Source organism: Hippocampus bargibanti, linkage group LG07, assembly GCF_051943395.1.
Source record: "Hippocampus bargibanti isolate YZ-2025 linkage group LG07, ASM5194339v1, whole genome shotgun sequence".
Taxonomy (NCBI): domain Eukaryota; kingdom Metazoa; phylum Chordata; class Actinopteri; order Syngnathiformes; family Syngnathidae; genus Hippocampus; species Hippocampus bargibanti.
Window position 1 is genome coordinate 17,335,393 of NC_142740.1, and position 9,885 is coordinate 17,345,277.

The window sequence follows — 9,885 nt, forward strand, 5'->3', positions numbered from 1 at the left end:
TCCTAGTTTCTCATAAATGAACTCGACGATAATGGAGAACAGCTGGTTGTGTGGTTGAATGAAAAAAATGAGCATTTTGAAAAAAATATTTTACCTCATTTAATATGTTTTATCACCAAGTACAATTGGAGTGTCATTACAAAAATACCAATATCTGATGATTTGCATAACACTGTGCACATATCTACAAAGTGGTCCATTCCTATGTCTTACATACACACTAAAACACACTCACGCACCGTACAAAATGTTAAGCCTTAAATGACCAAATTGTGAGTTAATGATTATAAAATTGTGAAGCATTTTTGCCCCATGATATAATTTTTTTACATAAAAAACGTTTTTGTTTTATACATTAAAAAAAAATGAATGTTGTTTTTTTTTCTTGACAAAAGGAATATACATTGCGCTAGATTGCCACTAAATTGTGTCATTTTTCACATTTTAAAGTGTTTCTTAACATTGTATGTACAGTACATTCATTAAAAAAGAAGGGTCTGAATTGTTTTGGACACAAATAATGAACATTGTATTTCCTAACAAACTGTCTTTCAGTGTTCTGCCAATTTTTCCAATTAAAAGCTCATTTATCAGTTAAAAATTCATTTGAACTCCAAATGAGTCTTTTTGTCTGAAAGCATACATTCAGAATCCGAAGCTGCCGAACAGTAGCGCAGTGCTTTCTCCTCAATATCGTGAAACGGTATACGTATAAAGTTATTTTCACCATATGCTACCTGTGTCGAAAACACAAAACATGAAATGCTGTTAGCACAATTTACTTGGGACATTCTTTGTCAGTGACATGAGCTGGCAAATTTACAAGCACCAAATGCAATCCATCTGCTCTATAATGAAGATCTTCCAAGCCCCATGCGTCCCGTTCTTCTTGCAGTTTTTCTAGTTAGTTTAATTTTTAAGACATTTGCAATGTGTTTCATGTACAGTAGTGCCTTGAGATATGAGTGATACAATTTGTGAGTTTTTGCCATGCAGTGGGATCACTTAATGCACAGGTGTCAAAGTCATGGCCCGCGGGCCAAATCCGGCCCGCCACATCATTTTTTTTCGGCCCGCGAAAGCAAATCAAACTTGTTAAATTCCATGATGATTGCTAAAATCTGAGCCAAAATTTCATATTTTTGGATGTCAACCACAATAAAAGTCATTATTCTTGACTTCAGATTTGAAAACGAGTTATTCATTAATTTGCTGTGTGCTCTATATGTAATATTTGAAGGGATTTAAACATTCTAATGGGTTCCTCAAATTCATAACGGCCCTCGAGAGGAAACCATAACTACAATGTGGCCCGCGGCAAAAAATGACTTTGACACCCCTGACTTAATGCAAACAAATAATGGGAAACTCTTTCAACGGATCTAACAAATAGCATCGGTTTCATGGTCTGACCCAGCACACATTAAGCAGCAGATATTTTTAGACTAATGATGACGAAACACCGTTGACAAAAAATATGACAATTCTTCCTGACATATTCTTTGCAAAGACTGTCTAATAATACTGAGGATTAGTGAGGACCAGATGGAGCAACTCCATTGCAACTGATCTGGAGCAAAAAATGTGGTGAGAAAATTTCATTTCATTACATTATATCAATTCTGTATTTTCTACCATACAATAAGCAGTGATATTTTTCTCATGATGATCACGTTACAAAGATTCTTGTGTGGAATCTGCAATGGATTAATGTGATGTCCCTTCATTTCAGTGGAGAATGATAATTTGAGATACAACTCATTTCAAGTTACAAAGTGTGGTCATGGAACAAATGCAAGTTGTATCTGAAGGCACCACAGTAGTTGGTTGGACTTCTACCTAATTCTGAAGCATCATTCTCAACCTCACAACCTCTTTCAACTCCTGGACCCAAATTTGGTCTGGGTCGGCGCAAACGGTGCGTTGTGTCTTACGTCCGGACCTCTTCTTTATGGTAAATCTGCCAACACACAAACACACACACAAACAGGTTTCAGCATCTTTCAGCCTTTAAATCGTTCCTCATCAAGAAGGCCATTTGGTTTTTCCATTTCTTCTTGGTGCCAGATCATTATGAGTCGCAATTGCACATCGGAAATAAAAACAATGAGCTTACGGACTCACACAACAGCTCTGATGTTGCAATCGCCATCTGTTTCCTGCATCCTGTAGCTCTCAATGTTTTTCTTTGCCTTCTCCCTCATCCCGCGCACATGGCCCAGGCAGCAGTTACCGTAAGAACCTGCGTGGGGAAGGCCAAGGTCATATGGTCACACGGGATGATAATCAGCCTCATTTGGGACAAAGGGATTTTCGGCATGCAGCGTTTGTCATGTGAGTTGCATTTTCAACTGTTGATTTCTGGTTGGAGAAAGGTGCGTGGAGACCATCAGACAATGTTACAATTTTTTTAGTTTGATTTTTTTAAACACTATTTTAAAAGTCATTCACTGCCAGACGATGTGCCAATACATGTATGTGTGCACTGCAGTGTTATGGTTTTTGTTATTTTTTTTCTCAAATTACAGGACCCGCAGTATATTGAGTTTTAAGACTACATAAACATTCAATGTGGTGTAAGAAACCTTAGACTTTCTTCTTTCATCAGGAAAAAAAGTTTATGTCAAGCTTATTTGGTTCTAGAGTTATCTGCATTGTGGCAGTGGGTGCGGCTGCATGAAAGGCAAATGCTGCCCCCTTGTGGGAGGGAAAAACATTGCCAGAGGTCTGACTGTAGCTTGATCCGCCCCCCCCACCGCAAGTAATAACCAAAACCCGAACAAATTCGGGAAATGGTACTGCATGCAATGCTTTTCAGTTCCCAAATAAATTCGGGAATGGCAGTCAATTAGTTATTTACTTGATTGTAAATGATACAATAAAAATATAGTAGTTAAAAATGAATATACTGTATAGTATACAGTATATTCCAATTATACTATACAATGTATAACAGGGTCGAAATGAATATATATATATATATATATACATATATATATATACATATATATATATACACACCAGTAGCCCATTTTTCATCAATGTGCTCTGGTTCCCCAGCACCTAACGAAGACCATGTTTGGCCGGGCGACGTCTGAGCCGGCATGTCATTCGCTTTATTGTCTCTCATCATGCCAGCTCACTGGCAAGAACAAGGATAAACAGCAATAAACAGCTATGCCCTGCCAGTGATCAGATACCCTTCAGGAATAACAAGGTGGCCAAAGGAAGAGATTCAGACCACGGATGTTAAGACCCAAAAACTCTGCACCATGCACGGAGTGTTCCAACCCAAGTCCAGTACCTTGAGACTGTACGCAAGCCGTAAGGAAGGAGGCCGGGGACTAGTGAGTGTGAGAGTCACTGTCCAGGATGAAACATCCAAGCTCCATGAATACATCAAAGAGAAGGCTCCAACGGATGATGTACTCAGAGAATGTCTCAGACAATGGGGAACAGAGGATGAGGTGCTGGAAGAGGGACAATCATGGGAGGAAAAGCCCCTACACGGGATGTACCACCGAACCATAGCAGAAGTGGCTGATCTCAAGAAGTCCTATCAGTGGCTAGAGAGGGCTGGCCTAAAGGACAGCACAGAGGCACTCATCCTGGCTGCCCAAGAGCAGGCCCTGAACACCAGAGCCATAGAGGCAGGGATATACCACACCAGACAAGACCCGATGTGTAGGTTGTGCAAAGAGGCACCTGAGACAATCCAACACATAACTGCAGGGTGTAAGATGCTGGCAGGGAAAGCCTACATGGAGCGCCATAACCAGGTGGCTGGCATAGTCTACCGAAACATCTGTGCAGAGTATGGACTGGAAACCCCAAGGTCAAAATGGGAAACACCTCCCAAGGTGGTGGAGAATGACAGAGCAAAGATCCTGTGGGACTTCCAGATACAGACTGACAAGATGGTAATGGCCAACCAACCAGATATCGTGGTCATAGATAAAGGGGAAAGGAAAGCCGTTGTCGTGGATGTAGCGGTCCCGAGTGATGGAAGAATCAGAAAGAAGGAACATGAGAAAATCGAGAAATACCAAGGGCTCAGAGAGGAGCTGGAGAGAACCTGGAAGGTAAAGGTGACAGTCGTGCCTGTGGTGGTCGCAGCACTTGGGGCAGTGACCTCCAAACTGGACGAGTGGTTGCAACAGATCCCGGGAACAACATCGGATATCTCGGTCCAGAAAAGCGCAGTGCTGGGAACAGCATGGATACTGCGCAGAACCCTCAAGCTTCCTGGCCTCTGGTAGAGGACCCAAGCTGAAATGGGGGACAGACACCACCCATGGTGGGTGAGACGAGGATGTTTTTTTTTTATATATAAAATACAGCTCATGTTAACTTGAACATTTATTAACAAATAACTGTGTATCAAAGCCATCATAATCAGTACCCAAGAGGAGCTTTGTTTCCCCAAAAAAATGAGGGCTGTTGAATTTATATACAGTACATTTAGAAAAAAATGATCTAAATATTTAAATGCTATTTTAACTCTGCAACTTCCAGCTAATTGTTTTTTTAAATCTCATTTACCCTCTCAAAAATGCACTTTCACTCAAAATTTTAGTCTTAATGTTGTATGCAACAAGTGTAATTTGGCTGTATATCTCTAGATATCACCATTGCCCAAATGCTGTGTGCTTAAATCAATCATTATTCCCTCCAAAATTACACGAACAAAAAAAAAAAATCAGTTTTCTAGGGAAACCATCCATCCATTGAATCTCATTAGCACTTTTCCTCATTTGCATCTTGGGTGAGCAGCCGAGTGGGCGAGAGTCAAGTAACACCCTGGACTGGTCGCCTTCACGCTTTCATTCACACGTACAATACAAATTCACATCAATACGTTAAAGTATTAAATGGATAAAAACATCATATAAAATGTATAATGTCATGAGCTTTTTTTTGCTTTTGGACAACATGCACAATGCCAGTCGAAAAATCTGGTCACGCTTCTTACGCAACCAAACGAGAAAATGTGCCATTACTTGCGATGATGAAAGTGAAACGGACATCTGTGACGTATATTGAAAATTAAAATCTCAAGAAAAAGGCCTTTCCTTGCCCTGAACAAATGTGACACACAATAAAACAATACATCGGCTCTGTCTGAACAAAAACAATTAATACCCTGTATGCAGTGAATGCCATTTCAAGATCTATATTTTTTGCCCCTTTTTTTATATCTTGTTTTGAAAAACAATGCTTCATAAATATCTCCTCACCTTCAAAATTTAAAACCCACTGAGCTCAGTAATCCCACATCACAGCCCGAGGGCACCCCCCTCATACCCCACCATCTCCCAAATTACACGAATGTCGATTACAAAAAACAGATGCAGTGTGAAAAGCGCTTCAATCAAAACAAAAAAAATACTCATGAATAAACGCACACATCAACCGATGTCCTTCTAAAGAAGTGTCCCATTGATGCTGAACAGTTTAATGCTGCTCATAACGTGCTGCACGCTAAATCGAGCAGTTAATAAATCATTTTGTCTTTACGCGCCTTGAGCGTCACCGGTGCTTGGACTAACCTTGTGCCACACACACTGTGGTGCAGATGAGCAGCAGCAAGAACAAAAGACCTTGGAATTTCATGTCTGTTGTCACTGTTCCACTCGGCTGTGCAAAGACAAAGTTGGATTCAGGAACAAAACTAACAAAAAAGAGACAAAAGCAATGCTGCTTTTTGAGTACAAAACATGATCATAAAGAACAAAACTACTCGTGAAAATGGTTTGTTTCTTTTCAGGTTTCCAACTGTTGCATGCAAATCCAATGCAATTGTCGACGGATCAACTCCCAATTGGAGGAACATACCTGATTGTCATTCACTGCTTCACACTCGGTGACGTTCCCAACTCTTGCTTGACAACTACGATGCCGTGTTTGGGTTTTGCACTCTTATTGTGCGCATATAATTTGTAACACCCCCAACCCCTCCACTCACCCACCCCAGAGCTAGTGGACACACACAAACACACTTCTTTGCCACTCCTCCTCTCTGCAGCACACACATTTGCAAATGCGTGGTTTCACATGTTGCGCAATAGTAATGGCTTTGTAGGTTTTCATGTTTGATAAGCAAACAGTATCAAATTGTAACCAATGTCATCTGCTTCTGGTAAAGCTTCAAGTGTTGGATTGAATGCATCTTGCATGATGTCGAAAAAGAGACATGATGATGAAAAAGGAAAAAAATGTGAACCGGTGGTCACCTTATCCCCTGTAAGGAATTGATTAAATCCAGATGGTCACAAGAATTGCTGATGTGGTTGGAGTTACGTGTGAAATATTTTGTGAAGAATATGTGTGTTTTACCCAGTCAAATCTGAGATGTGGTTTTATACATTTTTGTTACGTGATCATCGCACAAAAATTATCGACTTCATTGCAGGCCAGTTTTCTGGGCCTGTCAAGAGAAAATCTGGTTGGTTTGAAGGACAACCGACGTCTCCGGACAAGTTGTGTCCATAATTTGTAAAATGGCTTCAAATGACTTCTACTGGGCGTATTTTAATAAGATTCCACCGCATGTAGCTCTATTTTACGTTTTAAGACTCGCTCTGAATATTCAGGAAGTCTTGCTTTTGAGTTGGTGACGAGTCCGTACGTGACGTCACTAAAGGAACGCCTCTGACCGAAAAAAAGACGCATTGTAGCGGTCCTTCCACGTCAATGTATTTTGCTGTACTTGTTTGGTATGGGGACCTTGTGTTGCACCCAAAAGCCGCCAAAAGAGGGCGTCCAAGCTCCATATAAGGAATTTATCAGCCTGTGGAAACGGAGGTGGCCACAGGAGGTCGCCATTTTGTGCCTCTTTTTCGGTGAGACATTTCCCCTCAATGTTGCCTCAAAATGGCACGGAATAAATTCTTTAATCGATTGCAAACATGTATGCTTTGCTCACCAGGACTATTTGAATCATATTCATAACTGGATGTGTACCAAGAAAGCATATTCTCCGAATCTGAAGCCATTGTTTTGATTCTCCAGCAATGCAAGACGTCTTGGCGTGATGTCACGAACTGGGGGCGGGACTTTCTGAAAATGCCCAATTCACAGCTCAATTTTTTTGTAGATTTATGACACTTTAAGTAATTTTTATTGGTGTTTTGTATTTGAGTAAAAATATCATACTGCATTTTAGATGCTATAAAACGTTTTTCTGATGTGAGTTAAGAAACAAAAACGTGATGTCGGTTGTCCTTTAAAGGAACATTCCCAATGCGGATATAATCGACTACCCTTCTTATACTGAAGGCAAGTTAAATTTATATGGTAGCACATTGTGGCTAATATCTGATTGACCTCCACCCCCCTAAAAAATCTAATGTCCGCATACAGGTACTGGGAGCAGTGCAGTCAAGACAAACGATAAATAAATATAATTTTGCAGAACAAATCTTAGTTAGGTTCCACATCAGATAGTGTTTAGGACAGCAGAAAACACCTCACTGGCTCGGGCTGCTCACAAGTCATCACTTTTTTTAAGTGCTTGCCCTTATTAGGCCCTCAAGTGAGCAGGGGGTTAGCAGTGTTTCCTGACTGCTGGTCCTCTTGGATGTCAGGAGACAAAATGTTAGTAATGACTTCCTGGGTGTAAGTCATCAATGTCAAGTTTCTGGAATGAAAGCATCAAACCTCCATTTTCTTTAACTCCATTCAAGAAAAACGACCCTTACTTGGAACACAATTTAAACGATCATGTGGAATGTAAGCCTCTAAACCCGAACCCTACTTTTAAAACCCAATTTGTGAAGAATATTTGTATTTTAACCAGTCAAATCTGAGATGTGGTTTTATACATTTTTGTTACGTGATTATTGTACAAAAATTATTGACTTAATTGCAGTTACAGTGCTATTAGTGCTATTAGTAGTTGTAACATCATAACTGAACATAAAAATGATGCACCAAGATGGGGAAAAAAAGTTTTCAAAAAAGCACAATGAAACAAAGTCAAACCGAAACTCATTTTAAGGAAGTGATCTTTTCTGAAGCAGTACCAATTTACTCTTTACAAATAAAATACAGTAATTCCAGCAAATCACATAAATCCTGAATATTAGTCTCAATTATGCAAAATGTCTGGACTGCACATAATATTATTGGCAGTGACGTGCAGTCAGTGGAGGCAGGTGAGGCAGTGCCTCACCTGTCATCATGGAAAGCTGTCATGGAAATATCAAATGAAAAAATAAATTAAACAGTTAGATGTATTTAATGATTTGTACTTTAAAGTTCTTGTCCATTTAACTTCACCGTTTTAGGATTTTTTTCAAAATCGCTGAATTTACTGTTCAAATACTAAGTAGAGACGAGCGGTGACGTCATTGATGGCGTCAGTGCCTCACCAGCCATGAACCTCACCGCACGTCACTGATTATTGGATTGGATTGGATTTGCCTTTATTAGTCTTTATTAGTATTAGTTTATTAGTTTATTATGTCGCCATAAGTAGTTTTAACATAACTCGTAATGTGGTGTAGATAGTTTAGATGATTTGTTGATCTTTGAAAATGTTACGTTAATAATGTACTCGTGCATTTTTATGTCATTGGGAAAGTTTGACTGGGAAAAAACACAGGTCAAGACAACTACTCTAGCGACTACTCTAGCGAGACATCTGGCGGTCACTTACTGCACTGCTTTCTACCGGCTTGACGTTTTTAGAGGCACACTGCAGAAAAGGTAGACAACTACACCCAATAAAAAGTGTTTCTGCCTGTCATCGATGAGAAGGTTTCTTCAGCCGTCATCTGTACTTTTTGAAGGCTTCAGACGTTTCACCTCCTATTCAAGAGGCAACGACTGTCAAAGCATTGGTGGTTCAGTGGTAGAATTCTCGCCTGCCACGCGGGAGGCCCGGGTTCGATTCCCGGCCAATGCACACAGACTTTTGCAAATGTCCCCACTGTGCGACTATTACAGGTTTTCTGATTCTTTCTGAGTCTGAACATAGTCAGGGACATTCTAAAATTTAGCATTTAGAATCTAAACGCTAGTAGAACTACAGTATACTCAAGAATACAAAATGCACGTTGAGCTATATTTTTTCACGTCTGAGGGTGTTTATCTCAGATGTGTTTTTGAATTGCTGAAATATGAAAATGTGAAAAAAGTGGACAAAAAACACATTTTATCAATTAATTGCTATACTGTTACTGTTAGTGTAATTTTAGCATTGAAAAATAATGCAATCTTATCATACATTGAATCGGAATCAAACAGACTCCAATCCAATCTTTGGTGCATTCGTTTTAATGCTCAGTGGGCAATCAGAACTTTAATTTGCACCGTTTTTTTCTTTTTGTGCGACATCCAATTTCCCTCTCCTTGTTCTTTGCGCTTTCGACGAACCAATTTTCCTATCTTGAGTCTTTGTATAATTCCAACATCATTCAAAAAACTTTTCTGCAACTGTCACTTTTTGAAGCAGAGAACAATGTCACGTACTGTACAGTCCATTCCGTGATTGGCTGCATTTGTCATTACATCGTATCGTGTGATTGGCTGGATACCTGTCACTCACTGAATTACACAGCCCATTGATATAAAAAAAAACATTTATATACAGCATCGATTCATTTGCAGTGCGTTCAGTGAGCGGTATACATCTACGTACCTGTAAATATATACTAGCGTTAAACAAATACGTCACTATTTACATGTGTTCGTTCACTATTATACACATCTATTTAAAAATAATTTATATTTAAAAAGCATTTAAAATAAAACGCACAGTGAAACAGCAAAACCTTATTTGGATATTTGTAGTCTTACGATTTTGTAAGGCGTCTCGGGTTTTTGCAGCAGAGTATAAAAAAAAAACGTTTTTCCACTTCCGTTTCCGGTATCTCCGGTGAG

The 9,885-nt window shown here is 39.6% G+C and overlaps 2 protein-coding genes and 1 non-coding gene across 4 annotated transcripts; 2 read left to right on the plus strand and 1 right to left on the minus strand.

The window, feature by feature from the left end:
* Positions 1-763: 763 nt before the first annotated feature.
* ccl25b (C-C motif chemokine ligand 25b) lies at positions 764-5,951 on the minus strand. Of its 2 annotated transcripts, none has more exons than XM_089001060.1 (4): positions 5,836-5,951; positions 5,550-5,671; positions 2,125-2,242; positions 764-1,960 (listed from the first exon to the last, which is right to left on the minus strand). In XM_089001060.1, exons 1-4 carry the CDS (start codon positions 5,844-5,846, stop codon positions 1,840-1,842), a joined length of 372 nt encoding a protein of 123 aa, XP_088857186.1. In that variant the 5' UTR covers positions 5,847-5,951; the 3' UTR covers positions 764-1,839. The 2 variants fall into 2 exon arrangements, with proteins under 2 accessions (XP_088857186.1, XP_088857187.1); XM_089001061.1 differs by having other exon boundaries at positions 5,550-5,637; positions 5,836-5,890.
* LOC148895628 (uncharacterized) lies at positions 2,250-6,278 on the plus strand. Its single transcript, XM_089001059.1, has 2 exons — positions 2,250-4,297; positions 5,768-6,278. Exon 1 carries the CDS (start codon positions 3,273-3,275, stop codon positions 4,257-4,259), a length of 987 nt encoding a protein of 328 aa, XP_088857185.1. The 5' UTR covers positions 2,250-3,272; the 3' UTR covers positions 4,260-4,297; positions 5,768-6,278.
* Positions 6,279-8,837: 2,559 nt separating this feature from the next.
* On the plus strand, positions 8,838-8,908 carry trnag-gcc (transfer RNA glycine (anticodon GCC)). The gene has a single exon. It is a non-coding gene; the product is annotated as a tRNA-Gly (tRNA).
* Positions 8,909-9,885: the final 977 nt, after the last annotated feature.

What these genes read in the sequence shown, in the direction of transcription:
- LOC148895628 (XM_089001059.1), top strand. Translation starts at nt 3,273, where the DNA reads ATGCACGGAGTGTTCCAACCCAAGTCCAGTACCTTGAGACTGTACGCA.
- ccl25b (XM_089001060.1), bottom strand. An exon ending in CACAGTGTGTGTGGCACAAG is followed by an intron (nt 2,243 to 5,549) that starts GTTAGTCCAAGC and finishes TTCCCCACGCAG; the next exon opens with GTTCTTACGGTAACTGCTGC. An exon ending in TGCAACATCAGAGCTGTTGT is followed by an intron (nt 1,961 to 2,124) that starts GTGAGTCCGTAA and finishes GTGTGTTGGCAG; the next exon opens with ATTTACCATAAAGAAGAGGT.